The 24,769-nt window shown below is 36.4% G+C and overlaps 1 protein-coding gene across 1 annotated transcript in view; it reads left to right on the plus strand.

Moving 5' to 3' along the window:
- The window catches only part of MPP7 (membrane palmitoylated protein 7), a 388,287-nt gene extending 365,744 nt beyond the window's left edge, over positions 1 to 22,543 (plus strand). The window contains exons 15-19 of the mRNA XM_007951924.2: positions 9,854 to 9,934; positions 17,190 to 17,283; positions 18,599 to 18,707; positions 20,530 to 20,673; positions 22,364 to 22,543. Of these exons, the coding sequence (XP_007950115.2) occupies positions 9,854 to 9,934; positions 17,190 to 17,283; positions 18,599 to 18,707; positions 20,530 to 20,673; positions 22,364 to 22,543 (608 nt within the window). The remainder of the gene's footprint in view (positions 1 to 9,853; positions 9,935 to 17,189; positions 17,284 to 18,598; positions 18,708 to 20,529; positions 20,674 to 22,363) is intronic.
- The last annotated feature ends 2,226 nt before the right edge of the window (positions 22,544 to 24,769 follow it).

Below are 24,769 nucleotides of genomic sequence, written 5' to 3' on the forward strand. Positions count from 1 at the left end.
CTGTTTTTGTAGCCAGAGCCTCTGCCTTTTTCACAAGCACAGTCAGTCATCACTATCAAAATGTGGGGCAGCATGAAATGAGGATAAAAGGCACCAGGAAGTTACAGATTACAGGGTACCTGTGTTAGATTTTCCCAGCATTCCTTTAATAGCATGGTAGGTAGACTGCAAAAAATGCAGATTCTTGAGCCAGACAGCCTTTGAATGCCAGTTAAGCCACATTCCACATGTGTGACCTTAGGAACATTACTTAACCTCTCCTTGTCCCAATTTTCTCATCTCTAAAATGAGGATAATACCTTTCCTACAGAGGTGTTTTGAGAATCAGTGATATGTATGCAAACTGTGTAGTACGTGCCTGTCACATAAAAAGACTTCATTGTGTCACCATCATTACTATTATTCTAAAGTCTATTGTCTGTGATTTAACTACGTGCTATCTTCTCAATATAGAATATGTGCTATTTTCTCTGTTTCACTTTATCATTAGCAAGCACAGTTGAAATCAAATTACAGAGTAACCTATTATTCATCCATGTACATATAAATATGTTTTACCAATGATGGTAAAAATTTATAGATTGAAGGGAAAGTAAATCCATCCCATTGTAGAGACATGCAAATGAACTTAACTCTGCTTTTATCCCCAAAATTGCTTACAATGTAAATAGATTGGTATTCTAAATACAAAAGAGCCCAGTAAAAGTGAGAAATTATGCCTAACCCTAGAGGAATGATGCCAGAAAGCAGTATGGATCTAAGTTATGGTCTTAAGGTCAAGTTCTAAAGAGGAGAAACACGAGAGTTTCTCAGATGTGGATGGCAGAGTTGATCCAAGGGCCCATGAGAGAAAATTCCATTTGTAAGCTCACTGGACAATTTTGCAGTAAGGATGACTGAAATGGTGTCCCTATTTTAACCTTTCTGGGGGGAGACTTCCACCTTTAAAGACAATTACTAGAATAATTTAACCTAGCAGAAATTTTCAATAAAATCATTTCCTATTACTGAAAATGCTTTATATATTACATGATATATATACATATATATACACTTTTATATCATATAGAGAAGTTAATTCTTTTATAAGAGTTAGATTATAAAGTCATCACATAAGGGGAAAAACTGAGTAGCCAAAATTTAAGGGTTTTACATTGGAGATGATATACTTTTTAATACTAATTCAAATACAACTAGGTTTTTTTCCCCAGAGTTAAAATCGATTGTAGTTTTTCTGATTGCACACTAGATTTTAAAAAAGAAAGAAAGAAATACTAGAATCACACTCAGCAAGGTATCTCACACTGTGGGAAACAACTGCAGAGCTGATGATGACTGAAGGAATAGTAAATTCACATCACTTCTTTCAGTCCTAGATATCTTGAGAGGCATAGCAGGCCAGGCTATTTATTAATAGTAAAGCCTATTACTGAAGCTTTAGTGTTTTGTTTTGTTTACCTGTCTATCTTTGATTGAGCACATATAATTGAGTTTGCTTCACCTGTACACTGTATATATAATGTAGCTCCTTTATAATGCCACTTGTTTTTCTTGATTGTATTCTATTTGTTTTCATGAGTAAGTGTTAGATCATACTCTAAATATTTTTTGTAGCCTTGGGGAAGGTAAAATACATTAAGCCCATACATTGTACCTGGCATAGAGTAGGCAATCAATAAATATGCATCCAGAGTGTTTTAAACTTGGGAAGAAAATAATAAATCACAAAGTAACATTAAAAAAAATAATAAACCTTCACATCAAAATAAAAAAGAGGAAAGGCACAAATAGTTAGCAACTGCTAAAACAATAGCAATGAAGGGAATTATAAAAATTCATAAACAAAGTGATCTCAGCATAGAAAATTATATGGAACAAAGAAAGCAGCAATAACACACACACACAATGACAGCAATAGATTCATACTTATTGATAATTACACCAAATGTAAATGGATTAAATACACAAGAGACAGAGAGTTGCAGCATGGATAAGAAAACATGACGCACCAATATGATGTTTATAAGAGACACACCTTAGACAAAAAGACAAAAATAGTCTAAAAATCAAAGGTTGGAAAAAGATTTATCAAGCAAATTGTGATCAAAAAGGAGCAGGAGTGGCAATATTAATTTTTGAGACAATAGACTTTAAGACAGAAACCATGATAAGAGACAAGGAAGGACATTATATAATGATTGTAGGGTTATTCAAACAAGAGAACATAGCCATAATATCTGTGCACCCAGTGAAAAAGCTAATAAAATATATAAATCACACTTTAACAGAATTGAAAAGAGAAATGGATGACTCTACAGTAATAGTAAACCAAGAAAAACCAAACTCACTGCCACTGAATCTGATCCTACTCATAGCGACCCCTCCTTGGGTTTCCGAGGTGTTATCACTACGGAAGTAGATTACCTGGCCTTCCTTCCGAGGAGTGGCTGGTGGGTATGAACTGCCAGCCTTCTGGTTAGCAGTCAAATGCCTACTCCACCAGAGCTCCCACAGTAATAGTAGGAGACTTTAATACACCACTTTCAAGGAAAGATAGAACAACTAGAAAGAAAGTCAACAAAAACACAGACGAACTAAACAGTGCAATCAATCAACTACACCTTCTACACATATACAGAGCACTTCACCCAACAACAGCACAATATACGTTCTTTTCCAGCATACATGGAACATTCTCCAGAACAGACCATATGTTAGGCCACAAAGCAAGCCTCAATAAATTTAAAAACATCAAAATATTACAAAGCATCTTCTCAGATCACAATGCTATAAAATTAGAAATCATCTGTAGGAAGAACAGGGATGAAAAAAGCAAACACATGGAAACTGAGTAACACCCTCCTTGAAAACTATTGGGTAATAGAAGAAATAAAAAATGAAATAAAAAAAATAATTCCTTGGTCAAATGAGAATGAAAACACAGCATACCAAAATCTTTGGGACATAGCCAACACAGTTTTCAGAGGGCAGTTTATGGCAGTAAATGTTCACATCAAAAAAGAAGAAAGAGCAAAAATAAACACCTTAACCCAACATCTCTAACAATTAGAAAAAGGGAAGAAGAAGAAGAAAAAAACCTAAATCACCAGAACAAAAGAAATAATAAAGATTCATGCAGAAGTAAATGAAACAGATAACAGAAAAACAGCAGAAAGAATCAACAATATTAGAACTTGGTTCTTTGAAGAAATTAATGAAATGAAAAAACCACTGGCAAATTTAATAAAGGAGAAAAAGGAGAAGATGCAAATAACATAACTAATAAAATGGGGAACATCACAACTGAAGCAACCAAAATAAAAAGTTTAATATCAGGATGCTACGATAAGCTGTATTCCAACAAAATTGAGAACCTAGAAGAAATGGACAGATTTCTAGAAACTCACTACTTATGTAAACTAACACAGACTGAAGTAGAAAATTTGACCAGACTCATAGTGTGTGTGTGTGTGTGTGTGTGTGAGAGAGAGAGAGAATGAGAATGAGAATGAGAATGAGAATGAGAATGAACAGGTCAAAAGAAACTACCAATAAAAAAAAAAAAAAACAGTTCTGGCCCAGACAGTTTCACTGGAGAATTCTACCAGACATTCAGAGAAGAGCTGACACCAGTTCTACTCAAACTATTCCAGAACATAGAAAAGGATGGAATCCTCCTAAATTCATTTTTTAAAGCAAATGTAACCAGCATACCAAAATCAGGCAAAGACATCACTAGAAAAGAAAACTACAGGCCAGTATCCCTCATGAATATAGACACAAAAATATTCAACAAAATCATAGCAAACAGACTCCAAAAGCATATCAAAATAAATAAATAAATACATCACAACCAAGTGAGATTCATACCAGGTATGCAAGGGTGGTTCAACATTAGAAAAATAATCAACACAATCCATCACTTGAGTAAAATAAAGGAAAAGAACCACATTATCATATCAATCAGTACAGAAAAAGCATTTGATAAAATACAACACCCATTCATGATAAAAACTCTCAGCAAAATAGGAATAAAAGAAGAACTCCTCCAAATAATAAAGGGCATATACTCAAAACCAATAGCCAACATTTTTCTCAATGGAGAGAGAATGAAAGCATTCCCCTTGCAAATGGGAACAAGACAAAGTTGTCTTCTATCACCACTTCTGCTCAACATTGTAATGAAATGCCTAGTCAGGGCAATAAATGTGTTGAAAGGGAAATTAAAAGACTTGAAATGGGTAAGGAAAAAGTAAAACTGTCCCCTTTTGCAGATGAAATGATGCTATATATAGAAAATCCCAGAGACTCAGCAAGAAAACTACTGGAACTAATTGAAAGATTCTGCATAGTGTCGATACAAGATCAGCATGCAAAAATCAGTTGGATTCCTCTACATCAACAAAGAGATCTCTGAAAAGGAAGTGAAGAAAATAATACCATTTACAATAGCTACCAACAAGATAAAATACTTAGGAATAAATCTTACCAGGGACACAAAAGACTTAAAAAAAAAAAAAAAAAAAAAACTGCAAAAACACTACTGCAAGAAACTTATGTATAACTTATGTATAAACAATCTACGCAAGTGGAAGAACATACCACGCTCATGGATAGGAAGACAAAAATACTGTGAAAATGTCAGTACCACCCAAGGCAATCTATAGATTCAATGCAATCCCAATGTACATTCCATCAGTATTGTTTAAGGTCATGGAAAAATCAACCACTAATTGTGATAGTTAAGATTGTGTATCAACTTAGCTGGGCTATTGGTTTGAGTGGGTGGGCAACTGGATGTACTAAGTTTGGGATATTTAGTGCTGCTCTAACAGAAAGTACCACAAGTGAATAGCTTGAGCAAATAGGGATTTATTCTCTTAGAATTTGTTGTTGTTAGGTGCCGTCGAGTCATCTCCGACTCATAGCTATGCTATGCACAGCAGAACAAAACACTGCCCAGTCTTGTGCCAGCCCCACAATCCTTGCTATACCTGAGCCCATTGTTGCAGCCACTGTGTCTTTCCATCTTGTTGAGGGTCTTCCCATTCTTCATTGACTCTCCACTTTACCAAGTGTGGTATCTTACAGTTCAGGAGTTTAGAAGTTTGAGTTCAAAGTGCTAGCTCTAGGGGCCCAGTGAAGGCCCCTTGACCTTGGGCTTCAGCTGCTGGCTGCTGAGGCTGACAAACCCAGGGTCAATAAGTAAAATGGCACAGTCCCAAGATTACCAAACAACATGGCAGACCACTAGTTTAAGTCCAGAGACAGTCCTAAGATGAGCAACAAACATGCAGGTTGCTGAATGAAGACTCAGCTATGTGCAGGGTCCAAGCATGCCAAAAAGCTTCGGAAACCGTTCTCAGTGCTTCTTATATATTGGAAGAAGACCACATCCCTAAACCAGCTACTCAGTTGCTGACGACACATTCCACTATCGAGATGATTACCAGTCTCATCATGGGGAATAACTACATCCAGCTGCCCAGCCACTCAAAACCAGGCCCAGCCAATTTGACACATAATCTTAACTATCACATTCCCCACGATGAGGTTGTAATCACTTTCATGGTAGAATCTGCTGTGAGCAGCCTGGGAGCTCCCTTTGGGGTGTGGCCTACCTCCGGTATATAAGCTTTGGGAAAGATCTTGAGCTTTTGGCACATCTGGATCCTGCATTTGGCTGAGTCTTCATTTCAGTGGACTGACATGTTGCCTCCTGAGCTTGGGACTGTTTCTGGACTTGTACTTGTGGCTTGCCATGTTGTCTGCTAATCTTGGGACTGTGTCATCTACCTATCAATCTTGGGTTTGTCAACCTCAGAAGCCAGTAGCTCTATGAGTCAGAAAAAGCCTCCAGCTCTAGTGGGCCTAGAGCAAGAGGCAAAGCTGAAGCCTAATGTTGGGGGATCTTCTCCTAGTCTGTAGAGCCAGCACTCTGAATTTGGACTTCTAACCTCCTAAACTGTAAGAGAATAAATTCCTCTTTGTTAAGCCGTATGCTTGTGGTATATCAGTTATAGCAGTACTAAAGAACCAAGACACTAATTTTATATGGAAAGGAAAGAGACCTCAGATAAGCAAAGCACTACTGAAGAAGAAGAACAATGTAGGAAGTCTCAACTCCCTGATCTCAAAACCTACTTTACATCCACAGTAGTCAAAACAGCCTGGTATTAGTACGATGACAGACACATAGACCAGTGGAACAGAATTGAGAACTGGGACATATATCCATCCACCTACAGATAGCTGATCTTTGACAAAGGACCAAAACCCATTAAATGGGGAAGACACAGTCTCTTTAACAAATAGTGCTGGCAAAACTGGATATTCATTTGCAGAAAGGTGAAACAAGATCCGTGTCTCACACCATATGCAAAAACTAACTCAAGATGGATCAAAGACTTATTTAAAACCTAAAACTCTAAACTTCATCAAAGGAAAAATAGGGGCAAATGTAGGGGCTATAATATATGGCATAAATAGACTATGTAATGTAAGTAAAAATGTACAAATAGCAGAAGATAAACTAGATGACTGAGACCTTCTAAAAATTAAATTCTTATGCACATCAAAAGACTTCTCTAAAAATGTAAAAAGAATAGCAAAGTTCAGCAAGACAGAAAAATAAATGGTGCTGAGGGTGTGGAGAGATCTGATGAAATCCCCTTTTACCATTTTTCCTGTGGAAAATGGTATGGCATTTCCTTACAAAGTTGGAAATAGAAGTACTATTTGATTCAGCAGTTAGATATATATCCTAAAGACATGAGAGCTGGGGCACAAATATGTGTACACCCATGTTTATCACAGCACTATTTACAATAGCAAAAAGATGAAAGTAACGTAAGTGCTCATCAACAGATAGATGAATGGATAACCGAACTGTGATACACACACAATGGAATACTATGCAACACTAAAGAATAAAGAAGAATCCGTGAAGCATCTCATAATGTGGATGAACTTTGAAGACATTATGCTGAGTGAAATAAGTCAATCACAGAAGGACAAATTCTGTATGAGTCCACCACTGTGAAAGTATAAGGAAAGGTTTACACATGGAAGGAAAGTTTTTTTGTTGGTTACTAGGGATGGGAGGAGGAGGGGGAGGGAAAGGAAGATTGGTAGCTAGGTAAGAGACATGTATTGATTTGGGTGAAAGGAAAGGCAATATAATAAAAGCTAGTGACCAGCACAATAACATCAAGGAAAAAGAAGACGGAGAAGTACAGACAACAAAGGTAAATACTTTTACATACACAATACGGCATTATCAGTCATGGGTAGGCAAAAGGAAACATGTAAGTTTGGCAGACAGTGTATCTATACATCTATATGTATGTGCTATAAAAATGTCCATATATACAACAGAGCTAAAGGAGCAAAGCTATGATAACTTCTTAGCCACAGCCAAACACTTTCTGGTAAGTGAGTCACTGGGCCTGTGTACTCAGGACCATGGTTGTGGGGGACATCAAGCTCAATTGGTACAACATGCTACACAAAAACATTGTTCTACATCCTGCTTTGGTGAGTAGAGACTGGGTCTTGAAAGCTTGTAGGCACCCTTCTAAGATGCAACAATTGGTCTCTCCTGATCTGGAGCAAAGAAGAGTGAAGAAAATCAAAGACACATGGAAATAGTTAATCCAAGGGCCTAGTGGACCATGGGAACTTCAGCCTACATGATCCTAAGACCAGAACTAGATAATTCCTGGCTACCACTGGCAACCACTTGGAAAGGGATCAAAATTGGAGATCCTGCATAGAGTGGCAGAAAAATGTGGAACAGCAATTAATCATAAAAAAGGAACAGGCTTACTCCTCTGATAGAGACTGATGAAAACCCCTTTTATTATTGCCCATAGTCAGCCTTTGAGCCTGGAATTGAACTCACTCACCTGGCTTAACTTCCAGCCAAATAAATAGGTAGGTCTACTGGGTGAACAGGTAGGTACACTCCTTAGAACAGTCAACCATGGGAGATCAGAACGGTAGCATTTGTGCAGGAGATAGCTCATAGGGCAAGAGTGCATAGTAAAAGATACAGGGAAAAAATAACCACAGGGAGGAAGCAGGAAGAGAGGTGTTGTTACATTGTGGGAATTCTGATCAGTGTCACCTAACAAGATGTGTATGAACTATTGCATGGGAAACTAATTTGCTCTGTAAACACTCTCCCAAATCACAATTTAAAAAAAAAAAAAACTACAATGAAACTATTTTAACTATTGAGTATAGCAAGTTTGCAGGATGCAAAGTTAATAAAAAATTGAATTCTATATTGTAACAACATACATTTGGAAGTTGTAACACAAGCTTGATTAAAAATGCCTAATGGCAAGAGACTGTCTCTTAGTGTCAGACATTTAAGGAAACAAAAAGCATATCCCTTTTTTCTCTCCCTTAGAGATCTCATCTGTCTTATAGCTTCAGTGTTTACCTTGTTGTGATTACATTCACAACAGGACTCTAGTTTTGTCCTGTCTATTAAATTGTTAGCTAGATTTTCTTTCCTTAAACTCCCTGTAAAGTTGAATTGATAGCAGTCCCCTCTGCTTCATTTCCAGAGAGTCGAGTTCAAGCATAAGTTCCACCAACATCTCTTTGTGACCTTGAGCTTATCAGCTAATTAGGTGCAAGTCATAAGTGTGAGTGCTTTTTAACTTTCACTCCCACTCCTTTGATTTATAAAACAAATAGTTTTATCTCTATAAGAGCATAATTATTGAGTCTAATGTAAGTAGACTAATAAGTGCCTACATTCGTCAGCTAGGGAAACAGTTGGTGAGAAGGTAGATGAAGTCCTTGTTTTTCCAGAGCTCACAGTCTACTGGGCACAAGCAGTTAAGTGTTCATGTTCTAGTCAAAAGGCTATTGGTTCAAACTCACCCAGAGGCACTTCGGAAGACAGGTCTGGCAATCTTCTTCCAGAAGGTCACAGCCATTGAAACTTTATGGAGTAGTTCTGCTCCACACCTGGAGTCAACTCAGTGGCAAATAACAACAAAAGCAGCAAAGACCAGCAAAATATAGAGCATAGGAGGAGGGTCTTGACCAATGTAAGTGTTCTTGCAAATTTAAGATACATAATTTGCATCCCAAATAAAATCAAAGTTCAGTGATTTATTAGAATCTTGTTGTTGTTGTTGTTATGTGCCGTCGAGTCAGCCCTGACTCATAGCGACCCCTCCTTGGGTTTCCGAGGCAGTATCACTACGGAAGTAGGATTGCCCAACCTTCTACAACATTTAAAATTAAAATTATCTGAACTATGTAATACAATTTATTTTAAGTGCACATATTTTTTTAAGCTCTAATGGTACCATTGGGCGCTCTGGTGGTGTAGTGCCTAAGGCATTTGACTGGTAACCAGAAGGCTAACAGTTCAAACCACCAGCCACTCCTTGGAAGGAAGTTTGGGCAATCTACTTTTGCAGTGATACCGCCTCGGAAACCCAAGGAGGGGTCACTATGAGTTGAATCTACTCGACAGCAGTGAGTTTGGTTTCTTTTTTTTGTGGTGGAGGAGTCGCTATGAGTTGGGTCCAACTCTACAGCCTATAACAACAACAAGTGTTACTAAGTAATGTATTTAGATACTTTTGACTGTTTCTTTTAAAACACATATTTTTAAATTTTTGAGAGCAAGATAGACATTTAAATTTTAGAAAAAAAACAACAACCAAAGGAATCCTAGCTTTTTCTGTATACAATTTGACAAGAGATTTATCTTTTGGAAGTTAGAAACGTGTTCTCAGTCTCTCTCCACAGAATAATTTCAATTATAGAAATGTTTGTGTGGGATTTTGTTTGATAATGAATTTATATCGTCCTGTTTTCTCAGGTCCTGTGGGAGTAGGGTTGAATGAACTGAAACGAAAGCTGCTCATCAGTGACACACAGCACTATGGTGTGACAGTGCCACGTAAGTTCTTTATACTATTCTGTGCAACTAATACTGATGCCACGCACTGTCCTAAGCATTCACCCATCTAAGCCTCATGATAAGCCTATGATGTATATAGGCACATTATCTACATTTTACATAGGAGGAAACTAAGACACCGAAGGTTAAAGGATTTGCCCTAGTTTGCACAGGTTATTGGCAGGCTATTTGATAATTACAGCTTCCCTGCTCTCAGATTTTCATGGTATATTTCAGTACATACATGACATCAAAAGTATCATTTATAAATATTCTTTCAAAAAAATTCTTTACTATTTCTGTTTCTTAAAATAAGTGTGAATGTTTTCCACAGCATTTCACCAAATTTTCAGAGGAATGAAGGAGACTTCTTACAATATAAACCTTTCTTAATTATTTTTTATATGTAGTAATTGGCAAATAGTGTTAAATGGGACTTTCATTGGCATGTAAGCCAAATATGCTAGGCTTCTTTTCAGTACACAGAATTAGATCTAGTTTTATAAAAGTTGTTTTCACAGGCATTCTTACAAATGAAATGTGATGTTGGAAACATTTTGATCTCCAGAATAAATGCCATTTGACTACTTAATATGTTGACGTTAGGAAAGCCGGCTAAAAGGGTAAATTGCAATGTTGGCTTTTTCAAGTGGTTTTAGCACTTTTTTTAAAATCGTTTATATAGTGCCTTTAGCAATGTTCTTTAGTTTTAGAAGAGCTCAACTTTATTTTAAAATCATAGTTTTCTATTACCTCAAGTTGTTCCTTGTTACTACATTTTCCCATAATATTGTTTGTAATCATTTTCAGCCATCAGTTACTGAACTACTGGTTTTCACCAACGGAGATGAAAGGAAAGGAAAATGTGGAAGTAGGAGGTTTCTTTCTTTCTTTTTTTTTTTTTTTTTTTTTTTTTTTTTTTTTTTTTTTTTTTTTTTTTTTGCTTTTTCTTTTTAACTTTGATCATTCCCTGCTCTTAGAAAACTTCATTGCAATATACAGATAATTAGAAAGTTTTACAGAACAATTATTAAGCTTACAGGTAAGCAATTAGAAAAGAAACCTAGAGGATGGAAAGTGGATTAAAAAGAAAAAAAGCAGTAATTTCCTACTAAGTATTCATCTGCTTTATTTGTCTCAATTTCCTTACTTTTCATAAAATGGATATTATTAGCTCCATTTCATAGAGAAGGAAATAGGGGCAGAAAGGATACTTTGACTTGTTCAGGGTTCCATAGGTGATAGTTGCACCTGGATCTGAAATAAAGTTTATGCAGGCTTTTGAACCATTTCATTCTGGGTTGACCCCTGCTGAGATTTTGCATTTCCCTAATTGAGTCTTACCTAAAAATAACCTGGGGCTCTGTAAGAATCACCTGGAAATGATGTAGATTCTCATTCAGTATACAGCCCTCCCTCATCATGGGTAGGCTGCACATCTGCAGATTCAACCAACCACTATAGACCAAAAATATTTGGGTTGGCGGTGGGAGGAAGCAATTAAGTGGTCAAACTTACCTACCTGTTTTGGTTACCTACTGCCGCTCTGACAAGAATACACCACAAAAAGGATGGCCTTAATAAGCAGGAGTTTATTCTCTCACAATTTGGAGGCTTTAAGTCCAAGTTCAAAGTGCCAGGCTCTAGGGGCTGGGTGAAAGCCCCTCAACCTTAGGGTCCAGCTCTGCCTCCTGCTCCCGGCCCACTGGAGGTAGAGGCGTTTCTTCACTCAGACAGCTGCTAGCTGCTGAGGCTGACAAACCCAAGGTTGACAGATTAAAAGGCACAGTCTTGATGTTACCAAACCACATGACAGGCCATTATCTTAAGTCCATTTTATGTCTCAAGATTGACAGAGCATAGCAGGCTGCTGAGCAACAACACGGCTACATGCAGGGTCCAAGCGTACCGTAGGGTAGAGACCATTCCCAAGGCTTCTCCATATATGCAGGAACCAGACCACATCCCAAAGGCAGCAACTCAACTGCTTGTGGTAGATCCCACCATGGAGTTGATTACCAGTCTCATCATGGGGAATAACTACCAGTTGCCCATCCACTCAACCAGGCCCAGCCAAGTTGACATAGAAATTTAACTACCACACCACCAAACCCAATTGAGTTGATTCCGACTCATATCATCCCCATAGGGCAGAGTAGAACTGCCCCTGTAGGGTTTCCAAAGCTGAATACATCCTTAAGGCAGCAGCACTGTCTCTCTTCTTGTGTGGAGTGGCTGGTGGGTTCCAACTGCGGACTTTTTTGGTTAGCAGTGGAATGCCTTAACTACTGTGCCACCAGAACTGCTGAAGTGATCGAAGCAATCCCTCAAAAGCTAAGAAGTAGTGTAAAGTGCTATTTACATAGCATTTATATTTAGGCATTGTACGTAATTGAGAGACCATTTAAATTATATGGGAGAATGTACAGAGATTATATGCAAATATTATGCCATTTTATATAAGGGATTTGATTTTAGTATCTTCAGGGGCTCCTGGAACCAATCCCTCTTGGATACCAAGGAAAAACTATATCTGGGTGTGGAACTAGAATGAACCAATTGGAATCTTGGTTTATAATACCATTTCTCTTTTCTTGTAGCCTTATTGGTGCTAAAGACTTATTTCTTTGGAGAAGATAAATATAAAAAAGGCTATCTATCAAGCTTAAGTAACTTTGGTGGCATAGTGGGTAAGACAGTTGGTTGCTAACCAGAAAGTCAGGAGTTCAAACCTACCAGCTGCTCCGTGGGAGGAATATGAGGCAATCTACTTCTATAAAGATTTATAGCCTTGGAAACCCAGAGGGGGTTGCTATGGGTTGGAATTGACTCAATGGCAGTGGGGTTTTTTTTGTTTTTTTTTTTAATCAAACTTAATTCCTCTATTATAGTTTTGGTATTTCTGAAGAGCCTTGGGCAAGGCATTTGGGGCTGTTTGTTCAACTATCAAAATAACAGTTCCCTCGAAAGTTATAGAAACTGACTCTACCTAGAAAGGTTCTGGGCTGAAACTGTCCAGAGAAATCCCCAAAGCAATAACTGTCTACTTTGATTTATTTTTAGTTCTTGTAAAATATATATAACAAAACATTTGCTATTTCAACCATTAATTACTTACATTGATCTGTTGTGTGACCATCACCACTGTTTCCAAATATTTCCCCTTAACAGAAACTCAGTCTGATTCACTTTTTAAAATCATTTTATTTATTTTATTGTTGAGAATATACACAGCAAAACATACACCAATTCAACCATTTCTCCGTGTATAATTCAGAGACATTGATCAGTCTGATTCACTTTAAAGTTAATGTCAAAGGATCCCCTTGTGACAGTGTCTTTCATACCTGCCTGATAATAAGAATGTCTTGAGGTTGTTATAAAAAGGCCTTTCCAGAGAGATTTTCCTTCCGGAGAGCTAACAAAAGGCCTGGAGATCTGCACTTATAGCAAGCATCCCAGATAATTCATAATGTCAGACATGTTTGGAAAGTACAGCCATAGCATCAATTATTTAAAGAAGAATATATTTTAAAAGTAATTTTGGAAATTTGGGATTGTTTTGCTTTGTAAAATACTTCGGGTAGAGTGTTGATTATTTAGAGGCAAATTAGTTGATTTGATTATACCACCAATACTTTGATGTTTAAATTTATAATTCTCCATTCCAAAAACATCCACAAAATATCCACCAGAATGAATAAAATGAAAAAGATATGGAGCAATTGAACTCTTGCACATTGCTGGTGGAAGTGTGTATTTTTCTAACCACTTTGGAAAGCTAAGTGGTAGTATCATCAAAGCTGAACAAATACATACCATAAACCAAAACCAAACCAGACCAACAGTCACTGAGTTGATTCCAACTCATAGCGATCCCCTTTGGGTTTCCCAAGAGGTAAATCTTTACAGAAGTAGATTACTCAGCCTTGATTCCGTGGAGTAGCTGATAGTTTTGAACCATCAGCCTTCTGGTTAGCGGTCAGATGCCTTTGGCACTGTGCTACCAGAGTTCCTTAATACATACCATATAACCCAACACTTCTCCTAGGATAAACCCAACAGAAGTATATTCATCAAAAGACACATACTAGATATTTTAAGAAACATTTCATAATAGCTCGAAACTGGAAACTGCCCAAATGCCCATCAGTAATAGAATGGATAAGTTGATTTTGGCATATTCACTCAGTGGAATGCTATCATGCAGTGGTTACATGCAACAATATGAATGCAACCTGGAAACGTTGAGCCAAAGGACAGACACACACATACACACACACACACATAGCAATACTAATATATGCTGTTAGAAATCTTGAGGGATGGGAGCCCAGGAGGTGATTCTGAGGTGCTGGCAATTTTCTATTTCTTGTTAGAGAGCTGGGTACTCAGGTATGTTAGTTCTAAAAATATTCATCAGATTATGCACTTATATGTGAAATTTTCCACATAGTATACTTTAATTTTTTAAATATTAAAAGTCTACTAAGTACTTAGTAATGAGCTTTGGTGGCACAATGTTTAAAGCATTCAAATGCTAACCAAAAGGTTGGTGATTTGACCCACTAGCCAGTCTGTGGGAGAAATATAAAGCAGCCTGCTTCCATAAAGGTATACAGCTTTGGAAACCCTATGGGGCCATTTATTCTGTCCTATAGGTTGCTATGAGTCGGAATCAGCTCATTGGCAGTGGGTTTGGGTTTTTTGGTTTAAGTACTTTGTAAGGAGCCCAGGTGGTACAATGGTTAAGTGCTGGGCCACTAACCAAAAGGTTGGCAGTTCAAGCCCAGCTAGCAAGCAGCTCAGTGGGAGAAAAATCTGGCAGTGTGCTTCTATAAAGATTACATCCAAAAAACCTTATGAGGCATTTCTGTTCTGTCAGAGGAGGTCACTATGAGTAGGAATTGACTCAGCAGCACCTAACAAAAACAAGTACTTAGTAGTCTTAGTGCTAATGTCATTTTACTGGTTTTGATAATGTACTGTAGTTATGTAAGATGTTACCATTGGAAGAAGCTCAATGATGGGTACATAGGACCTCTCTATACTTTTTTTTTTTTGGCAATTTCTTGGGCATCCATAATTATTTCATTTTAAAAATGAGAAGTATTTAAAGAGATTCTAAGTGAAGAAAATATCATTATTCTTGGGTTTAAAATTATTGAAAGAGTTGTACGAAGTCTTCCATATAGCCATATTACGCCATATTAAGCTTTTAAAGACAATGGTGACAGAAGCCCATGTTTTCTGTCTCTTTATTTCTGCTTGTGAGAAAGCTCATCCTTGATAAGCAATATTCAAATTGTTTTAAAGCTATAGATTATCATCAAGAAATCTAAATGACTATTAATAGATCCAGTCTTTCAAAGGATCTCTCTCTCAGTAAATTAAAATAGTTATTAACAAAAGACATTGCAGTAGATATCAATGCCTGATGGATTCCAAAGTCTTTATAATCAGGAATCGGGACACTGTGAATCAGCCACACCTGTTAATCACTTTTGTAGTTTCTCATGAAAAGTTATAAACTCTGTGTTTTGGAGATAGCAACAGAGAAACTGGACATTATTGGCATATAGCACAGTTTTGATAGTAGTCATATTCTAGAACATTTCTTGTCAATAGAATACCTCAGTTAAGATTTCCTAAAAAACAGTGTTATAGAGTACCAGTTTAGGAAAAAAAAAAAAAAAATTCTCTCTTTCACCCAACAGTTATCCTGAGACTTTGCTGTAGGTGGGAGGTGGGGAAGGGCAGAATGGACAGGGATGGAGTTTGTGTCATATCTGTTTTACATTTGTCTTCAACTGTAAGCATAATGGGTATTCAAACAGTGAGCTTTGGTGAGTTAGTGACCTGCATTGTGGTTAGAGGCCCGTCTTTCCCTTTTCCATTGTAACAGTTTTCAAAGTCCTTATTCAGAATTCCTCACTGTGAACAAATTTGTTTGTGAAGTTCTTATGGTAGGTACTTCATTGCCATTTGACACTAAAATTCTTCATCAGTGAAATAATATCAGACCTAGACAATTCAGATTGATCATGATAAGCAAACAATTTGGTTGTAGGTTCCTTACCTTTTAAATGTGTTTGGCAAGGTCATAAATGTATTGTTCAGTTATCACGTGATATGGCTCTAGATAATAGTTTTAACCCTCCAACAGGGCTCCACGCACTGGAGCATTGATCCTTAAACTGTGTGCTCTGCGTGTTCGAAGTGTTCTGCCATTAGAAATGAGTTAAGACAATCTTTTCTTAGTTTGTGAAAAACAAATTAATTCATGAGAAAGTCTCAATTTTGGTTTCAGCAAGGTTACTTTTCTTAACTCCTACTATTTGCTAAAGGAACGCCGGCAGACAACAACAACAACATAACTGTTCAAGTAATAAAAGAAATTAACCTTAGGGTACCATACGAATCTTAATATTCTCTCATATTCTTGGATATGTATTTGTGATTAAATCCCAGACACTACAAGATTATATAAACTTAGTAGAGTTTTTCTACTGTGAAATTTATCCTTGGTTTTTATGATGGAATTAAATTTATCAGGACTTCATGCTGTTACTGCAAAGGGTGTGACCTTCACACAGAATAACAGTCCCTCTTGGAGCAAACAAATTCTAATTACTGAGAGGTGGGAAGTTCAGTGAAGTTCTAAAAAAGATGCTGTTCAGTGACTTTGCACAGAAAAAACAAATAGCAAATAGAGGTCATTTACTTCATTCCGTTAGTGAAACAAAGCTTGGAGGGAAGATCTACTACTATTATGTCATGTGTTGAAAATAGTGAAAGAAATTCAGTTTACCTCGCAGCATACTGGGCAAGAAACTTGCTTGAATAAATATCAATAAATAATAATAAGCATAATGCTTGTAAAAGAACAGGATTTTTCCTATGGGGTAGTTCTAGTCTGTCATTTAGGGTCACTGAGGAAAAAAAGGGGGGTGTTTTCTCAAAGGTTTAAATACTATTTTCATTTAATTGGCATTTTAGAGAACCTTGAAAATAAAATGAATAGGAGCACAGACACAATGCAACTTAACATTGAGTCCATCTTCGAATTAACTTATATCAGAAAATATGAATTAATGACACTTTACTATATTTTATGAGCTGTACTGCTTTTTATAAACTTTAAAAACATGTTTAAGAAATGCCTTTAATCAAATACACCTGAGGATTTCTTTTTAAAATTTTCCTTAAGGTGACTTGTGTAGGCTTTTCTAAACTCTTTGTGATTAAATCCCAGACACTACAAGAGCAAGAAGAAGCCAAGAGAGTGATGGTGTTGAATATATTTTCATTTCCAAGCATCTGTTTGAGACAGATGTACAAAATAACAAGTAGGTGGGAATTTTAAAACATTTTTGTGTGACTGTGCCTGTGTAACCAGCTTTAGACAACTGGGAGTTCCCCTCCATTTGAAAAGTAGTATATTTTTCATAATATTTGAAACAAAACAAAAAGATGATAATTTGCCTAGTCATTGCTATCAGTTTTCACCTCTAATTTCTACCTAGAGTGTCTACGTTTCTGTTAAGTGTAAAGAAATTATTTTGCATAATGAGGGAAGGTGGCTAGTGTATTATTGTGACTGCCTTCCACCCCACTAATTGAATCCTAATATATAACTTAGATAAAATTTTATTTTAAAAACTAATTAACTGTGAGCTCTGGTAGCATAGTACCTAAGGCACTTGACTGCGAACCAGAAGGCTAGTGGTTCAAACCCACCAGCCACTCCTCGGAAGGAAGATGGGGCAATCTACTTCCGTAGTGATACCGCCTCAGAAACCCAAGGAGGGGTTGCTATGAGTCGGGTCCAACTCGACGGCACATAACAACAACAACACAACAATATATCCTTATGGAGCCCGGTTCTACTCTGACACACATAAGGTCACCATAAGTCAGGATCAACTCAGTGGCAACTGGTTTTCAAGTATCCCTGGAATGACAGTCTTCTTCATACATACTCTTTCTCTCACTGGCTCTTCAAGAAACTGAAATAAAGTTAGCTCTCTGGCTCATCCCGTACCTTCCAGCTAGTTCTAAGTTGCTTTCCTTCCTCCACACTGCCCTCCCCCAACCCTGCCAGGTTATCCATTTACTTAACCATGAATATTTTAGGGTATCAGAGAATAATGTGTGTTTTAATGCAGGATTGTGGGATTTTATTGAAACATCAAAATGCCTTTTTCTCATTTGGCCCAGTGATTGTATTTTTATAGCACATAATCGGCCTCCCTGGCTCCATTAGCCACCACCCGGCTCCTCCTCTCCTTCTAAGCCAAGCTTGGTTATTCTGCAGTGTGCAATGAAATTTCAGTAGTTTCTATTGTTTGGCTTATTCACTGTTTTATTGCATTACATTAGTTTTGAAAAAGAGGTGATGGAAAACATTAGAGGACTGCTGGACTACAGTACTTTTTTTCGGCTTAAGTGTAATACAAGCAAGTGTTACTGATTTGAAACTGTAATATAGAAGATTTTTAAAAAATTGACATTCTGAAGTACTTGGCCCTATTTATTTTATGAAACAGTTTATTTTATTAGACATGTTCAGTGAAAATCTCTTACATATGAATTCTATATATTGCTAACTAATTTTTTTTTTCAATTCACAAATGATTCTGATACATCTCTAATTTTCCACAGGTTTATTGAATATGGTGAATATAAAAACAACTACTATGGCACCAGTATAGACTCAGTTCGGTCTGTGCTAGCAAAAAACAAAGTTTGTTTGTTGGATGTTCAGCCTCATGTAAGTAAACAATGAACTATTCAATCCCCTTCTGGCCCCTGTAATCTACAACACTTCATGTGAGCAATTCAATATGAGGTAAATTTGAAGTCTACTCACTTTTGGCATGTTTGTGGCTATTCTAAGATGATAAAAGCATTTAAATGTATTTAGAGAAGTCTTTTGGGGCGGGGGGGGATAGCCCTTAATAGCAGAAAAAATGGGAGGGGATGCCCCAAGATCTGTGTTTGTAATTCTTGTTCACATTCAGTTTTTGCCAAGTACCATGACTGTTAGATATTTCTCCTAAATACTTTGTATTTTTTAAAAGACTTTACAATATTACATGTATAATGTATTTTATGTGTTATATATTTTGATAAGGAGCTCTCTTGGTGTAGTGGGTAAGACATTTGGCTGCTAACCAGAAGATCAGTGGTTCAAACCCACCAGCTGCTCTGCAGGAGGAAGATGAGGCAATCTACCTCCATAAAGATTTTCCCCCAGTGAGGGTTGTTATGAGTCAGAATTGACTCGATGACAGTGGGTTTTTTTGGTGGTGGTGGTTTGTTTTTTTTTTTTTAATTTTTGATAAGTGCTTATAATTTTTAACAATGGACACTGTAGTGCTTGGTCTCTTTCTTTGATTTGAGTTCTAAGTAAATCCTAGAAGTGTCATCCAGCCAGTTAAAGCTGAGTGGCATTTCACAGGAGTTGTGATAAATGAGGTCCCTGTTAACACCATCAGGTCAAACTTTGCCTTTCACTCTGGGAGCTCATAGGAGCATCCTGGACTGAGATCATCAGTGAATGAAACTATTCAATTCCTGTCATACCACAGCAGGAGAGAACAACCCACAGCATTTGCCCCATCACTCAGAAACCAAGATTTACCCTCCAACATGGCTGCCCCGGGGGATTTGCCTTGTGCACAACCTGCAAAGGCCAGAATGACCTGGAGAAGCCTTTTACACCCCTTAAAGAAAATAAATCTGGAATATAAGGGCACCAAGACTCAGCAGGAAGGCTGACTCATGCCAGGCACCAACAATGAATTAAATAGCTCTGCTTAAGAAGAAACTCTGTGCCACAGTACAGTGTACTTGGTCTAGTCACTCCAAAACTCCCCTCCTTCCTCAAGTGCTCACCTACCCCTACTTCCTCAGTCCCCACCACCACCACTACATTCTCTCTCTCACTCACACACAACCTATCTATCTATCTAAGTAACTTTTCAGTGGAATAGATATTCTAGTGAGGTCCTGCCATACAGATCAAGAATATTGCTCAACTATCACCTATCTGTCGGTCACCCATGATTGTAGATGAGTCCTCGGAAGCATAGCCTGAAGAGCATAAAGTATTTGAAGAGGAAATATCATGGGGGGTAGGACCCTGCCCTTTTAGGGCACTCTGAAGGGCAGGATGAAAGATAGAGAATTCATGCTTGAGATGAGGAAAGTATTGGAATGAGATGATTAGAATATTTCCATGTACAGAAGACTTTCTGTTTAACTCACAGCATCTTTTGAGTATTTGATCTAGAAATCAGTTTCGTGTTATGGTTAGCCACTTATGTTCAGTATTAATTATAGCACATTTCAAAACATTTATAAACACAAGTTACATTCTCCAGGCATCTTTTCAGAGATACTTATTGCATTTAATTGAATAAATGAAACGTAATTCAGTTCACTGAATAATAGCATATAGAAAGACCTAGTGATTTTAATTAAAAAATGATTTTAAGAATTTTCTCCTTAGGAAGAAAATTCCATTTTGTTATAAAATTCACTCAAGGTATTATAAAGAAATAGAAGAAAACTTATTTTTTTTCTTGCAGACAGTAAAACATTTAAGGACACTGGAATTCAAGCCTTTTGTGATATTTATAAAACCTCCATCAATAGAACGTTTGAGAGAGACAAGAAAAAATGCAAAGATTATTTCAAGCAGAGATGACCAAGGAACTGCCAAACCGTTCACAGTAAGTATGATGATGCTTGGCAATACCACATAAGCAAAGCTTAAAACAGGTGTGCAGCAACAGCTACCTTGGAAAAGCTATCATGTTTGACGTTGTGATCCACAATCTGAAAAAAAAACGTGAATTATGTTTAGGTGCATGCATGTTGAGTGATTACACAGTAGTTGGCTTTGGATGAATCTTTATGTGAAGGTGACTCAAAGATACCTAGTATACTGTTGTGTGCACATATTAGATTTTTATGGACTAGATGTTTATATAAAATCCATACCAATTTTCAGATTAGCCTTATTTTTAAAGTGAGAAAAAACATGCTAAAATCAGTTACCATTACTCATGAAGACTAATGGCCTAAATGAAAAATTTAATAATTTGCCTTTTTTTATCTCCTTGTATCAGTAATCAAATCGAGCACAGTCAAAAAAAAAAAAAAAAAAAAACACCTTTCTGAGGATAGGGCAAGTAGACTTGTATTATTCAATAATATCTGTAGTTTCCTGTGTTATTGGAAGTGGAGACTGTGGTTTGTTAATGACTATCATGTTGTTGTTGTTGTTATGTGCCGTCGAGTCGGACCTGACTCAGCAACCCCTCCTTAGGTTGCCGAGGCAGTATCACTACGGAAGTAGATTGCCCCATCTTCCTTCTGAGGAGTTGCTATCATAGCTTCTGGCAAAACCTTCCCTTGGTTTTTGTTTTTAATATTAAGATAATGAATTCTACCTTTGGATCAAAAATAAAAAGCAAAGAAATTAAATGCCAAGCGCCATATTTTTGTTTTGCTCTTAAGTAGCTCATCTTTATTTAGCCTTAGTCTCTGTTAATTTACAAACTGTTAGTTGTGGTAACAAAATACAGATTACATTTTTTATTCCCAATATTTGATAATATATCTATATATATTTAAATACTGACGATGCATAGCCATGCTGGCTGTTTATAATCATGATGTCAGTTACTCAGTACTCTTGATTAACACTGAAGTTAAATTTTCTATTGTGAAACTTTATGTGACATCGAAATGTGGACTCAAATTATTTCACTATGTTGTAATGTAAGACATTTTATTGTATACTATTTATAAATTTAAAGGTTTCTCAAGATAATAAATGGTAACATATTCTGAGGATTTGGCTCACTTAGATTTATGCATATAATTATATAGTCTTCAGTTATATAGCCAACTAAAATACTATTTAGTTTCAAAAATGTGAGCATAAATGGCTTCTGAACCACTTCTAATGAGAAGTAGGCAGGACATTGTAACTACCTAATTATAAATGTATCTAACTCTAAAAAGTTTATAAATTCCTTGCTATGAGTAAGCACAATAATGCAACTAGTAAGAATATCAGAGTAAACTGTCCTCACCCCCAATCCCCTAAAAATTATTTGAATACAGAAATAATCTCAGTTATGCTAAATAGTGACTAATTACCCAGAAATTCAGGGAAGGTGGGAGATTTGGGTGTTTATCAGAGCAGCTCAGTTACAAGCAAACCCAAGAGATAATATTGAAAATTATGACTTCTGAGGGACTTGTGGTTAAAGAGGATAATTTTCATCTCTGGTTGAAGTAAAGGAGTATGCACAGAATGGCATTAGATAAGCCAATGGTAGAAGGTTTGCGTTGCTATGAAGTGCTGTAATTGCCTGGTGAACCAAATTTTAAAAATTCCTCCCTTTGTAGGAAGAAGACTTTCAAGAAATGATTCAGTCTGCACAGATAATGGAAAACCAGTATGGTCATCTTTTTGACAAGATTATAGTAAATGATGATCTCACCACAGCCTTCAATGAGCTAAAAGCAACTTTTGACAAATTAGAGACAGATACCCATTGGGTTCCAGTGAGCTGGTTGCATTCATAACTAAGGAAAATTTCCATCTTGTTTTCCACATAGACTGCATGAGTAGAATAAATTTAGTTACCATTTATGTGGTAGGGTTTCTTAATCTATGTCATTGTCCTAAATGTATATCTTGGTAAAATTGAATGCCATTTTGTTTTTATCTTTTTACAGCCTTATTTCAAACATCGTGTGTGAGTATAAGATCCAAAATCAAAATGTGCACAGTGCTATATTCTAAGCAAAGCTTTGAGCCATCCGGTTGTTGCTAATACAGCTCCCTCTCCAAGATGAGTGCTTTAAAGAGAAATAACTAGAGACTAAATAGAGAATGGAGTTCAGTGCTTCAGCTGTCTCAAATGTGGTCACTGCCATCAAGTTTGCATGTTAGCAGCCAAGGATATTAATAGCTCCAGACAGATAGGATAGTGTCACTGTTTTCCAGGCAGATCGTCACAGATTTAACCAAGCTGGCAGGAAGAAAAAATCCTTTAACTAAAAGTGTGAGCCTTTTCTTACATTTGCACAATATGTTCCCAATGTGCATTTAAAAAATCTTTCTTAAAGAAACTACTAAAAACTTGCCTTGAGTAAGCAGCCTTCCTGTTACAGCTTGAGAAGTCCTTATGAGTACTCAGTGACTCAACAAATATTTAATAAGGGAAGATAGACTTTTAAAAACTATTATGTATGTAACTTTAAAAAACTTTTCCTTATGGTGTTAATCTTAAGAATGGTAGTATCTTGAGGGTAAGTAATGATTACAAAGGTCATTTTTATTTGTAAATCACCCAAACATAATATTTGGAATCACCAAAAAGAAGTTTTTTGGTCATTTTTTTTATTTTGGCTGCCTTTGGATTTTCCTCATAAATTAGAAAAATGTGATTCATATCCTAAAAGTAGACATTTTAGACATTACTGATAAAGAAAATGTGGTCATTTTAAAATATGCACAATTGACCTCCATACATAGTACTAAGATGTATTTCAGAAAACTTTTCTCATAATGTTAACTTATTTATCATTAAAATGATTCCTAACACTGGCCAGATACATCCTAACCTTGCCGTTTGTAAGAATCTTATATTGTAAATAATTAGGTGGGATCTCTCATTTCTCTTGATACTACTGATCTTCAGCAAGTGAATGATGCAGTTCAACAATGCTAGAAATGTCCATAAGCATTATGGGAGAACGTGTCCTTGCATGCATAAGACCCCGCCAATCAAAGATTATTGCATCTGTGATGTTAAAAGAGAGAAAAATATTTTTTGTTGATTTATAAAGAGTATAGTTGTCATGTTTAAAGAAAAATAGTATTTAGTAAATTTTTATATATTTATGAACTATTTGAAAGGCCTATTTTTTTAATTAACAAATGGCACTATTCATAAAAAATAATAGATTATATGTAAAGGTGTCATAATTTAAAATAGCGGTTTTATAAATCAGGGTCAACATTCCATGTAAATATTTGACCTTGATTTGTTCCCAGACAGATCCACAAGTGTGTTATATCTACACTGCACATTTGATGGCATTATTCACTGGATTTCCTTCAGATGTATCAAATTATATATGAGAAACAGAAAGAATAACAACCCCAATGGCTTTGACATACATTCTGACCATAATACTTAATTAGATTAAAAACTACCTAACAACATAATCCAAACAGTAAGTTCTAAGTTTATTAATTAAATAGCAAGTAATTTAGCTTAAAAAAAAAAAAAAAGAGCTGGGAACAGGGTTGCCAAATTTTATACTAGAGTAATACTTTAAAATTAAGTGGCTGGTCTAAGAAGTACAAGTCATAACTTAGATGGTTTGGGGAGATTATTCTCTTCTTTGAACATTGGCTAAAATTTACTATAAATGAAGACTTACTGTACAAAGAGTAATGGAAAATGTATGGTAATTTGGGCAGTCATCTTAATAATTTAGGCAGTCCAAACTCTTTGTTCTGAAATACTAACATTGATATATTTTTTTCATTTGCAGATAATTGGCTCAGTTCTTTACTGTGGAGTGTAAAGTGATGGAAACTGGGTTCTTTTTGTTGTTGGTGGTGAATAGGGTGTTATAAAAGTATAACTTTTGAGACCTCTCACCCTATTTAGACCAGAGCTGACCAATATTTTTTAAATAAAGGAGCACTTTTGCAATTTGAGATATCTCTTATCAGGTAGTACACAGTCTTGCAAGTGATACGCACATGGCCATCTTGATGCTTAAGAGATTTGG

This window comes from Orycteropus afer, unplaced genomic scaffold (genome assembly GCF_000298275.1).
Source record: "Orycteropus afer afer isolate SDZICR_OR568_19922 unplaced genomic scaffold, OryAfe1.0 scaffold00319, whole genome shotgun sequence".
NCBI lineage: Eukaryota > Metazoa > Chordata > Mammalia > Tubulidentata > Orycteropodidae > Orycteropus > Orycteropus afer.